The sequence below is a fragment of the Suillus paluster genome (genome assembly GCF_016628075.1).
Source record: "Suillus paluster strain FC165 chromosome Unknown EDB91scaffold_35, whole genome shotgun sequence".
NCBI lineage: Eukaryota > Fungi > Basidiomycota > Agaricomycetes > Boletales > Suillaceae > Suillus > Suillus paluster.
In genome coordinates, this window is record NW_024537595.1 from 71,728 (window position 1) to 92,813 (window position 21,086).

The 21,086-nt window shown below is 48.8% G+C and overlaps 7 protein-coding genes across 7 annotated transcripts; 2 read left to right on the forward strand and 5 right to left on the reverse strand.

Moving 5' to 3' along the window:
• Window positions 1–843: 843 nt before the first annotated feature.
• EDB91DRAFT_1083017 (uncharacterized protein) lies at window positions 844–1,424 on the reverse strand (the record flags this gene model as incomplete). Its single annotated transcript, XM_041315569.1, has 4 exons — window positions 844–852; window positions 920–1,008; window positions 1,064–1,276; window positions 1,328–1,424. 4 exons carry the CDS (start codon window positions 1,422–1,424, stop codon window positions 844–846), a joined length of 408 nt encoding a protein of 135 aa, XP_041175984.1.
• A 2,795-nt stretch (window positions 1,425–4,219) lies between these two features.
• On the forward strand, window positions 4,220–6,656 carry EDB91DRAFT_1224228 (Alpha/Beta hydrolase protein; the record flags this gene model as incomplete). Its single annotated transcript, XM_041320949.1, has 9 exons — window positions 4,220–4,840; window positions 4,893–4,976; window positions 5,041–5,070; window positions 5,129–5,496; window positions 5,561–5,691; window positions 5,738–5,848; window positions 5,907–6,087; window positions 6,165–6,304; window positions 6,365–6,656. The coding sequence occupies exons 1-9, from the start codon at window positions 4,555–4,557 to the stop codon at window positions 6,654–6,656; spliced, it is 1,623 nt and encodes a 540-aa protein (XP_041175985.1). The 5' UTR covers window positions 4,220–4,554.
• A 386-nt stretch (window positions 6,657–7,042) lies between these two features.
• EDB91DRAFT_1249618 (HSP20-like chaperone) lies at window positions 7,043–7,649 on the reverse strand (the record flags this gene model as incomplete). The annotated part of the gene is made up of 3 exons (XM_041323117.1): window positions 7,043–7,135; window positions 7,190–7,421; window positions 7,477–7,649. The coding sequence occupies 3 exons, from the start codon at window positions 7,647–7,649 to the stop codon at window positions 7,043–7,045; spliced, it is 498 nt and encodes a 165-aa protein (XP_041175986.1).
• Window positions 7,650–7,812: 163 nt separating this feature from the next.
• EDB91DRAFT_1290295 (hinge domain of cleavage stimulation factor subunit 2-domain-containing protein) lies at window positions 7,813–9,877 on the forward strand (the record flags this gene model as incomplete). The annotated part of the gene is made up of 9 exons (XM_041324837.1): window positions 7,813–8,251; window positions 8,306–8,338; window positions 8,373–8,436; window positions 8,494–8,552; window positions 8,736–9,100; window positions 9,169–9,288; window positions 9,346–9,648; window positions 9,709–9,792; window positions 9,845–9,877. The coding sequence occupies exons 1-9, from the start codon at window positions 8,233–8,235 to the stop codon at window positions 9,875–9,877; spliced, it is 1,080 nt and encodes a 359-aa protein (XP_041175987.1). The 5' UTR covers window positions 7,813–8,232.
• Window positions 9,878–10,042: 165 nt separating this feature from the next.
• On the reverse strand, window positions 10,043–12,900 carry EDB91DRAFT_1237870 (uncharacterized protein; the record flags this gene model as incomplete). The annotated part of the gene is made up of 14 exons (XM_041321638.1): window positions 10,043–10,200; window positions 10,255–10,384; window positions 10,442–10,496; window positions 10,551–10,852; window positions 10,911–11,347; window positions 11,398–11,428; window positions 11,478–11,723; window positions 11,775–11,921; window positions 11,973–12,090; window positions 12,141–12,270; window positions 12,320–12,401; window positions 12,451–12,584; window positions 12,634–12,715; window positions 12,766–12,900. 14 exons carry the CDS (start codon window positions 12,898–12,900, stop codon window positions 10,043–10,045), a joined length of 2,187 nt encoding a protein of 728 aa, XP_041175988.1.
• Window positions 12,901–13,093: 193 nt separating this feature from the next.
• EDB91DRAFT_1140136 (uncharacterized protein) lies at window positions 13,094–19,095 on the reverse strand. Its single transcript, XM_041318950.1, has 16 exons — window positions 18,910–19,095; window positions 18,727–18,851; window positions 18,560–18,680; window positions 18,024–18,513; window positions 17,571–17,966; window positions 17,179–17,463; window positions 16,879–17,121; window positions 16,573–16,825; window positions 16,313–16,468; window positions 16,124–16,269; window positions 15,934–16,078; window positions 15,750–15,861; window positions 14,998–15,698; window positions 14,399–14,941; window positions 13,516–14,344; window positions 13,094–13,465 (listed from the first exon to the last, which is right to left on the reverse strand). The coding sequence occupies exons 1-16, from the start codon at window positions 19,005–19,007 to the stop codon at window positions 13,210–13,212; spliced, it is 4,899 nt and encodes a 1,632-aa protein (XP_041175989.1). The 5' UTR covers window positions 19,008–19,095; the 3' UTR covers window positions 13,094–13,209.
• A 681-nt stretch (window positions 19,096–19,776) lies between these two features.
• Window positions 19,777–20,692, reverse strand: EDB91DRAFT_479185 (uncharacterized protein). Its single transcript, XM_041327403.1, has 5 exons — window positions 20,409–20,692; window positions 20,229–20,334; window positions 20,103–20,173; window positions 19,842–20,051; window positions 19,777–19,788 (listed from the first exon to the last, which is right to left on the reverse strand). Exons 1-4 carry the CDS (start codon window positions 20,553–20,555, stop codon window positions 19,878–19,880), a joined length of 498 nt encoding a protein of 165 aa, XP_041175990.1. The 5' UTR covers window positions 20,556–20,692; the 3' UTR covers window positions 19,777–19,788; window positions 19,842–19,877.
• Between the last annotated feature and the right edge of the window lie 394 nt (window positions 20,693–21,086).

Here is a 21,086-nt window from a genome sequence, read left to right on the forward strand (position 1 = left end):
TACACGGCTGCGGGGGACATGTTGCCCAAGGTGCAGCAAGTGCCCATCAATCATCCACCTACCGAAAGTTGGGAAGAGGTTGAGAATGTGCAAGACAGTGGAATCAAGCTCCTCATCCGAGAGTATAGACTGTGAGCCCGTTGATGATTGGTACACCCGATGAGCTTGACCATCTTCATCGATATACGTGATATAAACAGGTTCCCCTGGTTGCACTAACTCCTGTTCAAGGGCCCTGCGTCGGACAGTCCGAGCAGAAACACCGAATATCTCGCCAAGCTCTGTGGGCCCTCGGAGTTGATAAGACATGGCAAGCACCTCTGGGTCTATCATCATCCTCGGATGCCCTCGACCACCCCCATGCACAACATAAGTGTGAGCCATCGGCTCAACATCAGGAACATCCGAGGACACTAATTTAGCTGCACCCAGGTCAGTAATCATGTCTTGAATACTTTGCTCCATTATAACCCTATCCGCTGATGGAATAATGGCATAGTGCTAGGATATTTGGTTACTTCCAAAGATCAGATTACTAGATTACGAACTTGTGTAATGCTTTGCTGCAACCGGAGGCAAATTTGTATCTGCTCCTGCAATCGCGCTTCATCTCCGAGTTGTGTTTGTAGGGCAACGCGGACTGCTTCTTTAAGATGTGAAAAGGCCGTCACAATTGTTTGGAATGGAAGGGGTAGTTCAGCGCCAATGTTGGCCATTGATCATTCACAAGTAATGGTTGAAGGAGAGATGCGGGACAGTCTTCCATCTATGGTATGAGCTATTGATGAGGCCTAGGCTCTGCACGTCTCGGTATATCTATCGCCTATCTTTTTTGCCAGCCCTCTACTCCATCTATAGTTACCGAAGATTCAAGATTATTCACAGAAACACATTCCGTTGAAAATATCATCGTCCTCACAAGCTGCCCCTGGGCTGTGCCGAAACCGATTCTCAAAACAAGTCCCAGACATCCCCTGTCCGGAGTTGCTGCAGTAACTTGTCCTTGATCTTACACCCGAATGGCAGCATTAGCGAAGGAATAAGTTAAGAGTGCCAAACATACCCGTCGGGCTTGCTTGAAGCACTTTAGTTCCACTGAACAGAACTGCATTCTTGTGCGCGCTGTCAACATCGAGTTTATCTTTGCTGTCAAGAAGCTGGATAGATTCCTTGAGTAGCGGCGTGGATTCTCCTGATAACATGGCATTGTCAACGATACATGTTCCTTGCACAAGAAGAATGTCGGCAGGAACTACCGTTTCAGACTGCTGATGTGCTGTAATGATACGTCAGTCAATAGATTCGACAACAGACAAATGACACTTACCAACAGAAACAAGGTCTCTGGGGAGAAGATCATCAGATTGAATAGCAATCCAATTTAATTCGCGGTAGCACTGAATGAGATACGGAGCGACAGCCATCATTCGGAATTCTGTCAGAGTTTTCAAATGCTACAAACTAAGTTAGCTTCAGAGTTATTAATGGGAAGAAAAGATGCGCCTGCCAGACAATGGTGCACTCGAACATGATGAGCATGAATAGCGTGGACAAGCTGTAGTACCAATACTCATCCAGACACCAGAGCGCAACACAAATATATTTGAAAGACGAAAAATGGAGCCATCGCATGTTCACCGAAAAGGTCGGAGAAAGAAGGGATCAGAATGTTGTCAATATATACAGTCCACGTCCTCGATAGACCGCGCCTTAGAATTGGCGTGTGAGGATAAGAGTTTATCACTACAAACCTAAGAGCACACCTTTCGTGTTGTTCTCCAAGCTCTCGCGCTAGAACTCCATCGAGTAACAAGGAAACTTAGAGCATGACCTGCGCGCCTAACGATACACAAGCTAGGGAAGTCCACTCCTCGCTTTTCAACCAGTCGTCGTACTTGATATAATAAGCATACACGAGAAGCAGATAGAGCAAGAGGAAAGGAATGGTGTACAAGTGCGTGTACCACGGAAGGGCAATGTGTAGACTGGCTTTAGCGATTTCATTAGACTGCACGGTGACATAGGCCCTGCATTTACTGCGTGTTAGCAACATTTTGAAAAATCAAAATTGGGACTTGCATATTCAGGCGACGCTGGCTATAAGCCAGATACCCAGATAGCTGCGAGTAGGAACATCAAAGTTGTCTTCAACGCGAAAGCTTTCGGCCACGTGACCAAAGTTTTTGTCACACAACAAATGTTTTTGCCACGCGAGCAAAGTTTTTGTCACAAAACAAATGTTTTTGCCATGCGAGCAATGTTTTTGTCACAGAACCAAATGTTTTGTGCCACATGAGCAATGTTTCATGAAAAATTTGATTTTAATTTAATTGTCCAGTCGCTCCCTCCATAGGTCACGTCGTGTCACACATCGGCACAGTAGCGGCACCGTCAACTTTCACTTAGAGGAGATTGAATTTCTTACACTCTCCTATCTGCTGTCACGCTTTCATACATGTCGTCAATCCTCTGTCTATAGCATCTTAAAACAAGAGAATGGCCTCTATCAAAATTGTGTTCTGACACCCTGACGAGGTGTTTGATATGCTCCAGGTGTAACTTTTTGAATATCTCTCTAGGATCTATGGGATCTGGATCATTTAAGATTATACAAGGTTGCAAATCACCACTATTCTGTCTCTCGCAGCTGCAACACTCAAGAAAATTTTATTCTACTTGGACAGTACATCATCTCTAAGTAGCCTACATACACATGAATTTTTTCGAGGTGATTCAAGCAGCGCATTGAGGTGTTTTGAACATTTTGCATATTACATGCCAGTTGCAGATTCCCAGGAGTGATAGTAGCTGGTTTTCTAAGCGAGCCGAGGTACGAGGCGGAGTAGAATTTAGTCTATGCATGTCGGCGCTAAGTGCCGCACGAGAAGTAACTGGCATGCACTCATGACCAGTGCAGTCAGAAGTTAGTGAAAGTTTTTGGAAAAAAACCCGGAGGGTTTTTTCGGCCTAAAACATGCACCTGAACTGGGTAGCAAGGTGAGCTGTGACGGGGCGGGTGGGCTCCGATCAGGTCACCGACATTGCAAGTGTCGAGTGCAGTGCGTCGGACGAATGTAAGTAGTTGGATTAAGTAACAGAACTACGAAGCATTTATCTGCACCCTGAGAGAGGGAGTGGCGGGCGGGTGCAAACAAGAACGAGGCTTTGCAGCGTGTACAGACTGCAAGCCGAGTCGAAGCGGTACCGCGGATGTGGACGGGAGCAAAGAGCGCTGCGCCACATCGCTTACTAACACATAGACTAAATTCTACGCCGCCTCGTACCTCGGCTCGCTTAGAAAACCATCTATGTGTTAGTAAGCGATGTGGCGCAGCGCTCTTTGCTCCCGTCCACATCCGCGGTACCGCTTCGACTCGCACTGGTCACGAGTGCACGCCACTTACTTCTCGTGCGGCACTTAGCGCCGACACGCGTAGCACTAGTTTTCCGCGTTCAGGATGCTTAGGTAAGTCGCCATTTGAATTTCCAAGTTCAAACGTTCAACTTGCCACCAAGTACTCTGACCTGTCGCACTCGCTCTCTCAGTCTCTGAGAGTCTGTCACACTCCTTGCAGCTGGACCCTCCCTCGTGATTCCTCTCTGGCCCCTCATGGTGGTCCCTCCTCCTTGGTCCCTCCCTGGCTTCTCCATGTTCCTCCATGGTGGAACCTATCTGGCCCTCCTTGGTGGTCCGTTCACCCATGGTCCCCTCAAAATGGTCCCTTCCTGGCATGTGGTCTTTCCTTGGTCCGTCATAGCCCTTCCTCGTAGTCCTGGGGCCCTCCCTCTTTTTCTCCCTTCCTAAGGCAGGTTGCTATCAAATCTCTGTCCCTCTGCTTTCTCTCTGCTTTAGTAATACTATACATATATGCCCTGTCTTCAATTAAAATTTGATTTTATCTATAAAATAAGTGTTGAGGTATCGGTCGAGACTTACTCAGTAATGACTTGGTGTCCTTGTGCAATTGGCAGCTTTTGCCCAAGGCATTCTAGCCTTATAAATGTTTGTAACTGCTGGCGGATGTTTGCAAAATGGATCATGATTGTGCTCTTGGTGACGCAAGCTGCCTATCTAAAGCTTTCTCAAGTCGAGTACGATTATGATCATTGGATATTATTTAAATTTTAGGTTAGAGAGAACTTTACAAAGCTATATCATGTCCGGGTCAGTTCCCTGATGACCATATATACTTTCCTCATGAACAATCATAAATATACGGTACTGGCCTAGTGGATTGACTGATTCCGTATCATCGTGCGTTTCACAAAATTCAACAATGCTCCAAGTACAGCGACGGCGGTGTCTGATATGATGGACTACAATCTATCGCTTATTTTCAAGACTTCTGACCTAGGCCTACCACTTGTACATCGTGTGGGCTGACTCCACCTAGGAGTCCTCGTGACTGCACATTGGTCCTCCGAGGTGCCGATTTGCAATTGGTCGTCGAAGCACCCGCGGAATGGGCCATCCCGCAGAAGGGGCTTTAAAAAAACCGTGCTGGAGGGGGTGGATGACCATCTGATCTCCTCTAAACAAGAACGCGAAGCGCGATGTTCACGTTGCTAAACATTGCCTTGTTCAGTGGTGTTGCAATTGCACAGGCCGTCTCAATTGGCCCCACGGTCGACTTGGGATATGTAACGTACCTCGGCAACCAGTCGTACCCAAATACGGTGGCATACCTTGGGATACCGTATGCCGAGCCCCCTGTAGGCAACCTGCGCTTCCGTGCAACTGTCCCTCTGAACACGACGCGTGTCACTGAAGAGGCTAAGGGAGAGGCGCTGGTCAATGCGACCTACTACCCTGACTTTTGTATCCAAGGAACAACAGGTGGTGTGTGACGTTGCCGTCCTTACTGGATCTTCTCTCTGACCCCGCGGTTCAGTTGGGGATGCGGGAGGAGCAGGATCAGAGGACTGCCTAAAAGTCAACGTTTACTCACCCTATGGTGCCAAAGAAGGCGACAACCGTGCGTTTTAGACGTCCTGCCATGTGTGATAATTTCTCACTATTCTTATGGGTCCATGTACTAGTGCCTGTGCTGTTCTATATCCATGGCGGAGGTAACGTTCTGTTCTCAAGGACGACCGTACCTGTTTGCTCATCTCGTTGCACTGACAGGATATGTTTTTGGAAATCCACGCAACTGGCCATTTGATAGCTGGATCAATCAAAGCCCGAACGTCATCATCGTGTCTATCTATTACCGTCTTGATTCCTTCGGCTTTCTAGCCACTCCCGAGTTCACCGACCCCACGTACGGCGACTTTAATGCGGGGTTCAAGGACCAGATTCAGGCACTCAAATGGGTAAAGTCATACATCAGCAAATTCGGTGGCAGCCCGACCAAAGTGACCATCAACGGTCAGAGCGCTGGTGGCAGCTCCGTGGAGCTACACATGACTGCTAACCAGGGCGAACAGTTGTTTTCTGGCGCTATTGCGCAGAGCGTCTTCAGGACACCCCTTCCCACCCCTGAGCAACAGCAGGTATGTTAAGCGCCCGCCAGACTAAGTTACCGGGATGAGCGCCCGAACTAACGCCCATTCACAGCCCCTGTTCCAATTCTACGCATTGTATGCAGGATGTGGAACAGGTTCTGTGGCAAAGCAAATGACATGCCTCCGTGGTGCAAGCATCAACGCGCTTGCACGGGCACAGGATGCTGCAGCCCAGGGAAAATTGTGAGTTCTGTTCACTCTACGCGAAGCGCAACTGACGTGGTGGCAGTTCCGGCTTGTACGATTCATTCCACCCCGTCTTGGACGGCGTACTTATTACTGGACACCCCACGAGAATGTTCCAGTACGGTGAGTTCGTTCATGTTCCGCTTATCGTTGGGTATGTTGGCACTCGAGTCATTTCGGTACCGCGCTCCCGTTGATAACAGCATTTATAGCTCAACGTCCAATGAGACTCTTTCTGGCGGGGCGAATATATCTCTGGCACTCAAGGAATTTTTCCCATCCCTGACAGATGAAGACATTCAGGAGTTCTTGTGGCTATATCCCGCAGATGAATTTGATTCTCCGAGTCAACGTTTCCAGGTGGCCACGGGCGAACCTGATGTAATATGCGGTGTAAGTCTAAGCCTCACACCGCTGCGTAGTACCTCGAGTCATGCTTACAATATCCACATCGGATTTGTACACGTCAGCGCCAGGCCATGGGCGCCCCGTCCTCGCTATATTCCAATACTTGGGCTTATCGGTACAACACGCCTAATCCGACGAGCGGTGCCGACATTGTCGCACATTCTGCGGAGAACTGGATGATGTTTGACGGCACCAACACTGGGTATGCGTCCATCTGATTCATCCTAACTCAAAACACAGGTTGATAGAGATAAAATTTTAGTCCCAACGGCTCTACGACATTTACGCCACAGACACCCTCCGAACTTGCATTCGCTTCCGAACTCGTTGCTTACTGGCTTTCCTTCGTGCGCGCCGGCGATCCGAATGCGTACAAACTGGACAAGTCTCCGACGTGGGAGCAGTACTCTGAGACCAACCCAACCCGGATAGTCCTGATGCAGGACTTGCAAAACCTGACGGTTGTCAGTGGTAGCTATATGGAGAGACAGCCTGTTACGGAGACCGTCAGGTGTGCATTTGCAATTAGCAAGGCGCAGGCTTGTGAAAATTAGGCAGGATTGTAGTGACTCGTCTGATACATTTACATTGTTCCCCCAACGTGGATGGAGTCCGGGATTGTACCGATACATTGCCAGTGTGAATCTGCCACGAATAAGTACGTGAAGAATGAAGAGCTTCCAGTGTTATCATACAACACAGGAACCTGTCAGAGGTGACTCCGGGTGCGCGTGTATAAGTCCATGACTCCTATGATACGGCGATCAAAACCGAGTGAATAAGTGTAGTAAGATATGTATAGTAACAATTAACCCCTGTATCGTGTAAAAATCAAATACCCATCTAGGGTGCATAGTACACAGATCATATTGTAAGAGCTAGGAGAGTTGGACAGGAGAACGGATCTGGTAGAACATGTGGTCACAGCATTGGGGAAGAATCACTGCGGCGAGCGAGCTCTGGCGCCTGGAGGGGAACGAGGCCATGATACGAGTAGCATGCCATCACTCATTGCCGCTGATATAGTACTCATCTGTACGAATAGGGTCAGAGAGCTATGAAGAAGTCACTGATCTATGAAACTCACCATTGTACCGGATGGAACATCCAGTGTACGAAGAAACTTTCCGTACTTAATCTCCCTCACAGGAAAGCTTACAGACGCGGACTGGTCAGAGGGTGCTTTGGACACGCGTTCGCCAGAAATAGCGAGAAGATTATCGCGCTCGAGTGTGACTCGCACATCATCTGCTTTCATGCCAGGAAGTTCAAGCGTAGCGGTAATACGCGAGGAAGATGGGTCGTCACATATTTCCACTCTGACAATAATATCAGCAAAAATGTCTTCAACCGGTATAAAACGCATGTAATTACCTCGGTCTGAATATTACGTCGCTTCGAGATTGCTCTTGCATTCTACGCGATCTTTGTTCGTGAAGTAGACGAAAGACATATCTCCTTGCCAAGGCACGATCCAAGGCGTGGAATTGTTCTTCGGTATTCCGGGAGTGAGACAGCTTGCGAAGGGAAGAAGTGGTGGATGTCATGTAGCGATTGTTGTATGGGTAAGATTTTGCGGACCTCTCTGGTCTTTATATACATGTTTCGCAAGATCCCGGGAGAGATCGGCACTTCGACTCGATTTCGGAAGATCGGAGGTTGTGCACAGCTTAAGAACAAGAATACACAGCACTTAGGCAGGTCTGCGGGGCTACGATTCGGGTGCACAGCATGAGTAATCTTGATGAGTCCAGAGAGGAAGACTAAGCTTGCCAAGCTTAATTCAAGTTGTGGCTGATCCGTGAATAAAGACCGAGAATGCTACCATAGACAAAACTGCCCAGTGGTAGTAACTGAGTCTCGGTGACTCGAGACTCGTAGTCCTTCTAGCTAGCGCTCATTATCATGATGCGTCACTCGGGTCTTGGAGCTCGGAGTTGGAGAGCTGATTCAGCAAAGCGCCATTACATTGTTCAGATGAGTCACAGCATGTTACCAATGTCACGCGTTCTTCAGCTTGTTCCGCAATTACCAAGTTCACTCACTTTGAGCGCTTAAACGAATTTTTGACACCGTTCTAGTGACATCTCGTCTATATTACTTTCTTCGAGACTCGACACGTTTTTCGGGATGAGTAAGGTCGTTTTTGGTAGGTGTAGCATCGGATTTTGCATTGCTTTTACTAACAAGTCATTCGCTGTAGTGGGCAATGTCCCCTACAACATGGGGGAGGAAAGTTATCTGTATTTCATGTGATATCATTCCGACAGAACCTTTTATACAGGAACAACTCATAGATGTCTTCAAGTCGGTCGGTCAAGTCGTGGGCTTCAGGTTCGTATCGATACTCTCCTTAACCTGAAGCCTCAGCTCATGTCAATATTTTTTTAGACTAGTCTTTGACAGAGAGACAGGGAAACCTAGAGGTTATGGCTTCTGTGAATTTGCTGGTACATCCAATTCATTTTTTCTTTTCATACGCCTTGATGCATGTCTGACTTCAAACTGGCTCTTTTCCGCAATCCCGCCTAATCTGTGCCTCCCAACGCGTGTCTCGCTCGATTTGTCATTTTGTGTCACCTGTATCTGGTGTGCACGGACTCAAACTTGTGTTTTCGCGTTGTGCCTTGAAGATCATGAAACCGCTGCATCTGCTGTTCGGAACCTCAATAATGCCGATGTTGGTGGCCGCCCTTTACGAATTGACCTCGCCGACTCCGATCCCTTCCTCGAAGGCAAGACCACTGTGCGAGGCGAGCTGCTGGATGGGAGTGATCCAAGAGGCCGCTGGCGTGATCACCGTGAGCACCAAGACCGCGATCGTGACCGATATGATAATCCTCGCGATCACCCCAAATCGCAAGACCCAAACGCTTTCTTATCAAATTTGCCACCTGGCGTGCCCATCCCTCCTGGGTCAACTGCATTAGATACCATCAGTCAGACACTTGCAACTATGAGCCCAGCTCAACTGGTCGAAGTGCTTGCCCAGATGAAGGTGTGCTGCGGTTCGCACCGGCGAATGACACAGAATTAATGATGCATGCGCGGATCTTGTTTGTGTAGGCTTTTGTGATCACCCACCCGGATCAAGCAAGGGCGCTGCTCGTTGCGCATCCACAATATGCGTATGCTTTGTTCCAAGCATTGCTGCTGAACAAAATAGTAGACCAAAGTGTTCTTCAGGTATGTTCTCATAATTTCGGTGTGGAGTGACCGTCAAGCGAAATGGCAATTGCACAGCGTATGCTTCAAGCAACTGCGGGTAGTGGTGCTCCCCCTCCGGGAATTTCTCAACCGCCCCACCACACAATGCAATACCAACAGCCTCCACCCATGCACCAGCCCCAACCGCACATGCCTCCGCCAATGTCCGCCCCTCCTCCCACGCCAACTGCTCCGCCAAGCATGTACCCACACCAACAGCCCCCATCGCACATGTCGGCTCCGCCGCAGCAGCAATCTTGGTATCGGCCTCCTCCACACGCAGTCCCCCCGCCTCAGTCAGCTCCCATGCCCGAACTGAACATTGATCCGGCGCAAAGGGTCCGTCCTGATCTGCCTACCTGATTTAGAAACTGAAAACTCATGTGCCTGGATGTACAGCAAATGCTAATGCAGGTACTCAGCTTAACTCCAGACCAGATCAATGGCTTGCCGCCTTCCGAACGAGAGGCGATCCAGAACTTGGTATGTCTGATCCGAGTCTTGTTTGGTCATCTTCACTCACTCCCTGTCAAAGCGGAATCAATTTTTGGGAGGTATCTCAGCGTAGTGGATATCTGGAGCAAGGGCTGGAACATCTCTAGAGCCGTGAGCATTCTAAAAATAGCTACCTTCTACATCTCGTGTCTAGCCGATGATCTCCGATGGCTGCCCTTGCCTTTCGCGTTCGTAGAATGATTACCTATTCTCCAGATCTACTACGTACTATCTTTACTTACACCAACTTGTTCGCGAGACTCCGTGACTTCTTCAGCGCCAACAGTTTCTGTTCAATCTCTACAAGTGGCGCCATCTCGCCTTTGGACTTGGTGCCGACGTCATCCCGGTTTCGAACGTTAACCGAACGGCTATCAAGTTCTTCCTGCCCGACAACTAAGTTGTGTGAATATGCTATTGCTGGACAATGCAATGCTATAGGGCTCTCACCAAGAATGAAGTTGTACTGTGCAATTTCGCCATTGCGGATCTTTTTCGGTAGAGTGTCTGCTCCGTTGTCAACGTCTGCAAACAGACCCAGATCGGTGAGCCGAGTGGCTATCTCTTGAGCGTATTCTTTCTGTGAAGATGATATATGTCAGCATCAGATCGTCACATACCATCGGAGTATACTCACATATGGCACAGCGACAGGAATGACAACCACTTGACGAGGCGAAAGCCAGAAAGGCCTTGACTCGTCGTGAGCCAAAGGTTAGAGAACATGATCGGAGCAAATGACTCACCATTTCCCGGCAAAGTGCTCCGTGATGATCGCAATGAAGCGCTCCAAGCTTCCCAAGATCGCACGATGGATCATGACAGGACGTGAAGGAGGCTTATCAGGGTTTGTCATCTCGTCCGCGGAGCGATACTTCAACTCGAATCGCTCAGGGAGTTGGAAATCGAGCTGTATGGTCGCACACTGGAACGATCGGCGGAGGGCGTCACGGATAGTAATGTCTATCTTGGGACCATAGAATGCACCATCGCCAGGGTTGACTTGCCATTTGCCTGGGTATTGTTTATCGAGTGCTTTGGTAAGTTGCTATAAATTCAAGGCAATAAGTTTGCCAGTCGTGGTGTGCTGTGAAGGGGAAACATACCTCTTCCGCAGTATTCCAAGTCTCGATGGTGCCGAGATAGTTATCAGGACGAGTAGATAGCTCGAGGTGGAACTCGAAACCAAAAAGACCATATATGTGCTGCATGAAATCAAATAGCAAACCGATCTCATCTTCGATCTGCGAGGGCATGCAGAACACGTGCGTGTCATCCTGCACGAACCGTCGAACACGAGTAAGACCGGTGAGAGCACCAGAAGCCTCATTTCGGTGGATGATACCAAATTCTGCCATGCGAATGGGAAGTTCCTTGTAACTCCGATCCCGGGAATCGAAAATGAGGCAGTGACCTGGGCAGTTCATGGGTTTTAATGCCCACTTCTCTTTCTCCACGTCAAGGGTGAACATGTCGTCCTTGTAGTTCTGCCAATGCCCAGAAGTCTCCCACAGCTTTGAGTTGTACATGTTCGGGGAGATGACTGACAGATTGCTCAGCACCAGATGTCGTTGGAATTATCCGTTGACTAACCTTCTTGGTATCCACGTTTCCAGTACTCGGACTGTGCTGATGTCAGTTATGCTCTGACTACATTCCGGGCTTGAACGCACCCTCATCAACTCAATCAGAGAGTTATAGATTCGAGTACCATGAGGGAGGAAGAAACAACTTCCAGGACTGAGGTCATTGAAGAAGAATAGTTCTTGTTCCCGACCGATCTTGCGGTGATCACGTTTCGCAGCCTCGACCAAGAATGCTTTATACTCGGTCAACTGCTTTTTATCTGGGAACGAGATACCGTAGATGCGTTGCAATGAGTCGTTGTTTGCATCGCCCAGGAAATACGATGCAGAGTTCTACAAGAACTCAGTCAGAGCACTACTGAGTGAATTGCAGACCATATTTGCCTTGGTGACCATGAATGCCTTGATCTTGCCGGTGTGTGGTATATGAGGACCGACACAAAGATCTACCATCGGTCCACAACGATACACGGTGGTAGAGGTGCCGTCTGGAATCTTGGTCTCGATCAAGTACTTTTTGTATTTATTGTACTATCATGGTGTTAGATGAGTGTGTGTTCTAGAAAATATGGAAGGACATACGCTGAACATCTTTAGTAGATCCTCTTTCGACACTACGAGGCGTTCGAATTTCTGCTTGTCTTTGACAGCGCTTTCTGAAATCTTCTCCAAAGCGGGGTAATCTGCATTGGTAACAGCTCTGCTGCAAGTGAATAGCTGACCATCATAGTGTTAGCCACAAATTATTACCTGTCCTCAATAGCCATTTCGTAGAAGAAACCATCGTCGGTTGGGGGGCCAATGCAGAGATGACAACCGTAATGCCTCTCAGCGGCTTCACCCAAGACATGTGCCGACGAATGCCAGAAGACTCTCTTCCCTGCAATCATTGATCATAAGATGAAAAGGCGGCTATATCTCTAGCATACCTTCTGGATGTTCAAAGTCTAATAATTCTAGTTGACACGAAGCCTCCAATGGTCGTTCTAAGTCCCATAGATCACCATTGACCTGCACGAACCATGTCACAATCTAAACATCGAGAGACAGAGTCGCGTACCTTTGCGATTACAACTCGTTCCGACAGACTCTTTGACACTTCTTTTGCAACATCCATAGGGCTAGTCTCCCAACTAGTTCCCTTGCGCTCCGAACCATCAGGCATCGTGATCACGATCTCCTCCCGGTGCTGAGCTGAGACTATGATCAGCACAATTGATCTCAGGATGGATGACATACATACTTTTCACAAATTCATTATATTTTGCGTGCAGCTCTTCGAACAGCTTGATGCGATGATCGAAAAAGCCTGGCGGTGGTTGGAGCTACTCTGCGGTAAGTTAAAGTCGAAAGAACGTGTGCAAAGATCGCTGACTTCAAGTGGATATTGAGATGCTGCTGCCGCCGCCTTGTCCTTCTTCTCTTTTGGTTTCTTCGCATTTCCAGCGTGTGGTCCGTCGAGGGCGGGTATCTGGACTGGCTGCGAAGAAGACGCGACTGAAGTAGCCATGGCTGTCGAATAAGCACGGAAAAAACTGACTTGTGGCCTATAGATGCAAGGAAAATATATACAACGGGCTAGATATGGGGAAGCCCGAGTCAGAGATCTGAGCATCCGAGTCAAATCTGTTTTTGGTACGATGCTATCGAGTCAGGGTTTGACGAACTTTGACGCGTGATCTTCGAGTCACCCTACCCGACAATTTTCGTGAAATTTGGTGAAATTACTCAAGAGTCAAAGCACTACTGTAGATATCTAGACTGCAAAGTGCAGTGAAGCAAGTAAAAAAAAACACACACAAAATAGATACGCAAAGTACTAGTCGGCGCTTCCGACCCTCCACACTTTGATCACTCCTGCTCGGTCGGCACTCACGATGCCTCCTCGGAATGGGGAATCAATGCAAGCCAAACACGTCACGATATCCTGGTGTGACTTGAGAAGGTTCTGTTGGTTGTGACTAATCATTGACATCCTTTGCGGAGGTCGATTGCTCTGACTTGCTGAGCTGGATGAATGTGCCCATGTCTCAACATTACTAACATACGGCGAACCATCTGAGGCACGCACAGTGCTTGAAGTCATAGTGAGCAGAGGATCTTTTGTGAAAACAGAGTCCCTCACCTGTAAGATGGCTTGTCATGTTCTGACTCTGGGCCAGCCACAATAGACGTTCGTTCTAGTTTACTGAGATCCCACAGTCTAATCCTTCTATCCTCCGAACCTGTAACCATGAACCCCTTGGAATTCCGGCTCGACGTGGGGACGTCGACCGACAAATCCACGATTTCGGACCTATGCACGCCGGAATGTCCGAAGTCGACTCCAGCTACTATTGCACGAATATCATGTGAGGGTGCCGGAAGCGCCTCATCAAGCCGGGCGTTTTGAGATGGTCCTCCATTCTTGCTGGCATTGGCGTGCGCAGTCCCACCTGGGTATCTAGTATTGACAAGAGCCGCGATGGCCGCAGCTGGGCTCTGTGAGGCCTCCACTGCCGAATGCTCTATAGGTTCGGGGGCGCACTCTGTTGGCGTAGACGTGGTTCTTGTCATATAGCTCTCCATCAGAATACCGTTTTTGATGTCCCAGACCTCAATGAGGCTTATGGGTGAAGACTCCAGACCACCCTTCCAGCTCTCGACAGCAACCATTACCCAACTCCCTTTTCCCTTTGTGGGATGGATGACGCATTGGTTCACTCTCGATTTTCCTGAGGTAGTTTTGCCGACTTGCCAGCTCTTGAGAAGCAAGCCAAAGCGCCGATCCCAGAGTGAGAGCACGCCCATAGAAGTGCCCACGAGAATCCATGTGCGTTTGCGGTCCAAACACATACAAGTGATGGGTCCAAAATGACGCGGGTTTTGCATGTGCTGCAAGACTCGCATGGTCCGCAAGTCCAGAATGGTGATGACAGAGTGCGTTGTCGCAAAGACAAGATTTGAAGCGACATCTGATCAAAACCGTTTCACCAAACGGGTTGAAACGAGATAAATCAATATCTTACCTGAATTGTAGTGGACCATGCATGTAATATATTCGCCAGGCGAGTCCACTCGATATTCTCGAATGGTTTGAAGCTTTGCATACTTCGGCAAAGACCCACTTTGATTGACGTGCACCCTGATGACATGCAAGCTCCCATCCTCTGCTGCGCTGGCAAAACAATGCACACCCTCCAGCATGCAAACGTACTTGACACGCGCATGATGCTGGCTGTACGTATGCCGCGGCTTACTTGTCACACTCCGTTCCAGCCGTGCAGTATCCCATACTTTGACAGTCATGTCATCCGAACATGAAACAAAGAATGCATGGTCTGGAGATACAGCCAGCGCAGTAACGCAGTCGGTATGAGACTGTAGGTGAGCGATGAGGGTGGCTTCTGTTCGCCGACTGCTGCTGTCGCGTGTAATAAAGCTTTGTCTGGCTGTATTGCGTCGACGAACAGGTCCTTCATGCACTTTTGGACCGAAGTCATGCTGCAGCTCGCGGTTGTTGTCCGAGTAGATATTCTCGAGCAGATTGTTAATGCCAGGTTCCGGTCCATCTGTAAATCATGTGAAAGATGTGAGCGGTGAGCAATTATGGTAGCTTTCAACATACCGTAGGTCGAAATAGGGAGCATGGAGGATATACGGGGTCTGTTCACACCTCTCGCAGTTCCAGCAAGTGAGATCGGTGACGATCTTCCCGACCGTTCTGGAGAACCTTCTGGACGCATCTTAGATGGCGCCTCCAGTAAACCCACTGCATTCGTATTGGATGAGCCAACCGCAGGAGCAGCTTTCTGCCCGTCTGTGCTTCCGACATGCAACCTGTGCGTAGTCCGGACAGTCGATGAATTGGTAGCAGACACCACCGAATCTGTTGGGCTGCTCGGGCGATCATGTCCCGGGGGCTGAGCAGGAAGCGCGAGAGTTGCTGGCTGCGAAGTGGAAGGCGGAAGGGAGGGGGATTGCACTGCCTGGCGTTCCCGAGCAGCAGCGGTGAGGTTAAGCGATGATGAAGAGCCATTGATAGCAGCTAATCTCCGCTTTAGGTCTTCCAGCGCAGGATTAGTTGCTCCATGGTCGACACTAGAAGCCCTGCTCATACGTGGCGTACCGAGGCGTCCTTGGAAGTCAAGCCTGCGCGAATAGGATGTCAAGCGAGAAGGTCTGGGCGTTACAGTCATATCGGACGTAGAGGACTTTGACTTGAGGAAGACCGTCTGAGGAACGACGGATAATTTCTGCAGTTCAACGTCTCCCATCGAACGAAGATTCTTTTCCAATTCTGGTTCTGTTCTTGGTCTGGATGCGAAACTACCAGAAGATCGATCAAAGAAAGCCGTAAATAGTAAAAGGTGAACCAACCTCGATGCATTATTGGCAAGTTTAAGGACATAGTCCCGCATTGCCGTGAGCTTCATCTCATCAGCAGGTGTCATACCAAGGTTCTGCAATTTCAGCAACTGCACCTTCGTCCCTGTTGCATATATCAGCCCCGCCATGGCTTTAAATAAACCCACTCACTCTTCTGACTTATTCCGCCCAATACCGCCGGTCCCTGCCTTTCGCATGGAAACTATGCTTTCCTTTGGCGATTCCATCTTCGAAGCTGGTTTACGATGTCCCCTCCAAAAGGTCGTCTTCTCCGCCCTCATTGCCCATTGCACAGCGCCATCAAAAACGGGACGTGGTATCTGAAGTCATGAGCAGCGAACCTAGATCTATGAAATTCGGCTTACTGGTGCCTTCATTGCAGACAATAGACTCTGCTCTTCAATCTCCTTGACGTCCGAACGCAAAAGATGGCGCAACGAGGGGTACAGGATGCACCACACGTCGCTTTGAGGTAGGCATTTTGCTGCAGCTGCGATAAAGGAAGCTGCACCTGAAGTTACACAGATTAGGCAGTCTCCTGCCATCAAATGAACGTGTAAACCATACCCTGTCGTATCCAATATTGGGGTGGTAGAAAAACGGGAGAGTGGCACTCATCAGCTCCCAAATGCGCATCTTCTGGAAAAGACCCAACTCGCAAAGGCTAGTGAGGGCGGCGAGTACCCGCGCTACCACAGTTTCTTCCACATCTAGAACCAGAGGCGTCAGAAGTATTCAACTACAGATGCCGTCAACTTTACCAGGAAAGTGCCTGTACCATCAGCGGCAGGATATATTCAGTCCAGGCTCCTACCTCCAGCACACGCCGCGACATCGACGATGCTCTCAAAAAATGCATGGCGGAGGTGCCAGTCTCGGTCGTTCAAGTACGTGATCATATGGCTCAAGACGACATCGTTTGTTCTTTGGCCGCCAAGAAAGACGCAAAGCGCGTTGATATTGTGCAGCACCGCTCTCTTGACAATGGGAGAGGGATCCATGAGAAGCGTTGACAGCTGTTCCTGGATGGAGAGGAGGAGGTCTTGTTTCATGACGTCGTACGAGACCTATCATCAAGACTCAGATGTAAGACAGAGCAAAGAGAGCTTATATGACTTGCCTCGAAGTGCGTTTCCTCGTACTCCTGTCTGTCGCCATTGATCCCAGGAGAAACACCGTGTGCCTTGAGAGCTTGTCCCATCTCAAGGTAGCGGTCGGCAGTCTGAGCGAGGGGAGCAATGCACTGCGCATACATTGCCCGAACAGAAACCTCTGGATCTTGCACGAGGTAACGCACATTCGGAATGATATACTCTGGAAAGATTGATGCGTTCGAAGGAGTGATAACATTTACTTGAGTCAGCTACACAAAGAATTTACTCGTGAGCACAGCGGAATTAATGACATAAGGGGTACGCACAATCTGAACCAACGTCCTTACTGCTGCTGCCCTAACTATTGCAGCCTCATCACGCAACAACTCTACGATGTATGGCACGGCTCGATCAAGCTTCGCCTCATCAGTCAGCCGAGTCGATAGAGCGAGCAATACATCTAGAGCACGGAGGCGAGACGAAGGGAGAAGGCAGTTACGGATATTGGCTAGAACGAGGGAGAGAAGTATGAGCGCAGGACCATCTTCAGCGGGAGTTGGGTGTCGATTTGAGGAATGAGACGGAATATGCAAGGAGACAGGAAAGATATCCTAAAAGCAATGTGAGACGATGTACCAGCTTTGCCCGACGCTAAACACAACGCATACCTGGAAAGGTTTGGAGGGTCCAGCGGAATGGCTGCCGAACTCAACTTGACATCCATCACAGTCTTCTCGACATCTGCGTCGTCAATGAGGTACGGGTCCACATTCTCATAGTCCTCCCAAATTCGCTCCAACCTATGGTCGCTATCACTAGGAAGTACACTATCATTCCCATTTCCACCAGCAGCCGTTGCCACTGTCTCCTTGCTTGGCGCTTTAATCGTTGTACTGGGAGTAGCTCCAGGAAGATTGGAGGGAGCAGCATTCGACAAGGAGAATGACGAGGAGGGAAAAGGAAGCGAAGAAGGACGTTCGCCAACGGAAGCCACATACTCGTGCAAGAACGAGTAGAAACACTCGGGCAAGACGGTGCCTCGTGCACCTGCCAGGAGCGTGTCAAAGGTTGGTCGTGCTGCAGGATCCAATGAAATCATTTGTCTGATCATCGACTAAATCATAGAAGACAGGTGAGCTTCGAAAGAAAATGGGGACTGGTCGTCACTCACTCGTATACCTTCATCACCTATTGCCAAAAGTTGGGCTTCTACACTGTATTCTCCCTCCCGATACTTAAACAGCTGACTGAGCGAGAAAAGAGACGCGCCCTCAAGAAACACTTCCGCGATGACACAGCCCACACTGAAGACATCCATCGCCTCGGTCACCATGGGCTCCTTCCTTTCGCCTTCCTCGTTTGCCCACGCTTTCCTCGTCTCTTTCTCCGCCTTATAAAATCGTTCTGGGGCGACATAGCAAATCCGCCGTCCACTGGTATCGAAGAAGAATGAGAAGTCTGAAGGATCATCTAGAGGGAGGCGCGTAGGTTTCAATGAACCAGCAAAGTCGGTCACATAGATCCAATTTGACGACGTGACCAGGATATTTGTCGACTTGATATCTCCATGAGGGGTTTTGTGCAGATGTGCTTGAGAGAGTGCGGTGAGAAGTTGGTAAGCAATCCATTTCTTCTCAATGATAGAGAGGAAGGGTCGAGTACTGAATAAATGAGCACAAAAATAAAGACACGCGTCTCAGGTCACACCTTATACGATCATACAAGTTACTTCCGGCCCATTGACGAATGAGGTATCCCGCTTTCTCCGTCTCAAAGAATGTTTGGTAGGTGTAGATATTTGGGATATCCAGTAGAGCCTCCCTATCCGCTGCTCGAAATTAGCAGGGTGTACGTGGCGCCTTGAAACCACGTACCCTTCAGCTTTCTTTGGTAGGTTCTGAGATTGATTCCAGGGTCTTGTTTGATGAATATCTTGACAACAAGGTATCCATTTCGGTGTCTACATTTGACAGTCTTGAGGAAGCGCGCCTGATTGAGTCTATGCAGAAGGGTAAGAGTGGACGCGAATGTCAGAGGTGTATGTGACGATGGCTCACCCCTTGTCATACACAATGTCTCCTCCCAGCTCGGTCACAAATGAATCCAATGCTCCACTTGTCCTTGTAAGCGTAGAGCCCGACTGCACGTTCCCCATGTCTGCGCCTACTTCTCTCAGTTAATATAAGTTCGGGATCCAGCAATCGTCCAGGGGCTTCGGTACAGCGAGGCTCGATTCCTAGGCTCTGGTATTATGCATCAGTAAAATACCACGTTACTTAAGCTGCCTTAAACAGACTTAACTCGCACTTACTGATATGTCTGCAAGATAGATGCCCGGAATAATTCGTAGCACTGTATTCTGCCGATGAGTCTCCAAATGTCCAACAAGTCGTCGAAGATTAATGGAGTATGACACGAGAGTCGAATTATATTGAATAAATGATTATAAAGTTGGTCGCAACACAATCGGGTGGAAATACGCGTAGCCTTGGGTAGATTCGCTCCCTTGTCACGACTCAGCAGAAGCCTTGATTGTGGATGGTCGACCGGTCAAGCTTAAGACTTGCTGTCCAAAGTAAACTTTCCACGCGGTATGTCAGCAATGATGAAGCTGAGCCCAGAGCGACTCGGAGAGTGGCAGCAAGTCTTCCGATTTCCGACATTCATCCGCTCAGCTGGTTTGCTTCTGCACCATCATGTCAATGGAATCGCTTCAATTGCAACCTTCAGAATCTCTTTTGGAACTCTTTTCAAGGCCTCAAAATTTTGCCCTAAAGCTTTCTGATGAACTTTTGACCCCAAGTTCATGTCAACTGCACACACGTTCAGTAACAAGCATTGTGTATATGTCATACAGGCTTGACTACATGGCATAGGACTGATAACTTGTACCTCCTCGGTCCCAAGACTGGCATATGAGAAAAAGCATCCGCGAGCTGTTCCAACCATCAGTGCGCCTGTGTCTCGTTCACCACGAAAGCTAACTTACAAATTCCGTTATGATTGTTGCGGTGCTGGTGAAGCATTAATGGTTAGGGCCCCCACTCGTGTTCTCCGTCATGTTTGCAGTCATACTACCAGATGGCCCGGGCTGAGTTTCGACGAGCTGGCTGGAGTCTTTCGTTCGCTCCATTTCCTTCCTTATTTGCTCGTCAAAATGATGTTCATTGAAAGAATCCCGGCAACAACCGCGACAGCACTTTACAATTCACATTAGCGCCAATCGCATCTACTTCAACAATGAGCTTACATAGTTAGATGTCAATACGGAGAACGAACTTGTGCTGCACCAAGCTGCCGGAGCAGTTGTCAGCACGATGCCTGTGTTAATATTTTGGTCAATGCATTCAGATTGGCGGAACGCGGTTTGGCGTACAGCAGCCTCCGCATAAAGAACCCAGACAGCTTCCTGCGTCTGACATGACTAGTCCTACGTCTGAGAAGCAATTCAAAGTACCTGCAAGGTTGTAAAGGTGTAGATGCTAATGATCAAGCTTCAAGTGCGGAACATTGAATGCCCGTACTTATAGGTCGCCAATACGTGGCTCTAACTTACTATAGGAAAGGTTCGCCTGCCCAAGTTGGGCGAAACACAGTTTGTTGTCCTACTATAACTTGCATGTCCAAAGTACACGTTGAACGCGGTAGATGCATCGGAAGCAAGGTCTCCCGAATTCCGGCATGTTTGCTTCCGCAATGTCATGTCAATGATGTCGCTTCAATCGCAACCTTTGCAACGTGCAGATTCTCTTTTGGACTCTTTCCTTGGAAAGAGGTCTCAAGGTCTCGAAGTTTCATGTCTCAAAGCTTTCTGAAAAGCCATGTCCACACGTTCAGCACCGAATCGTGTTCAAGTAGACCACTACGTAGTAGTACACAGCATGTCCGAGTCCGAGTCCGAGTCGTAGTTCTGATTATGTGCTGGTGAAGCATTCTTAAGGGCCCCACTCGCGCCTTCCGTCGTGTTTGCAGTCATACTAGTAGATGGCCCGGGCTGATTTTTGACAGGTTGGCTGGCGTCTTTCGTCCGTTCCATCTCCTTTCTCGCTTGCTCGTCGAAATTATCTTCATCGAAAGAATCCTTACAACAACCTCCACAACACCCTTGCAAACCGCAGCATTTGATGTTAGCGCCAACCGCATCTATTTAATTAATAAACTCGGTGAGAAGGCGCCGGCCTAGTGAGAACGAACTTGTGTTGCACCAGACTCCTATAGCAGTTGTCAGTGCGAT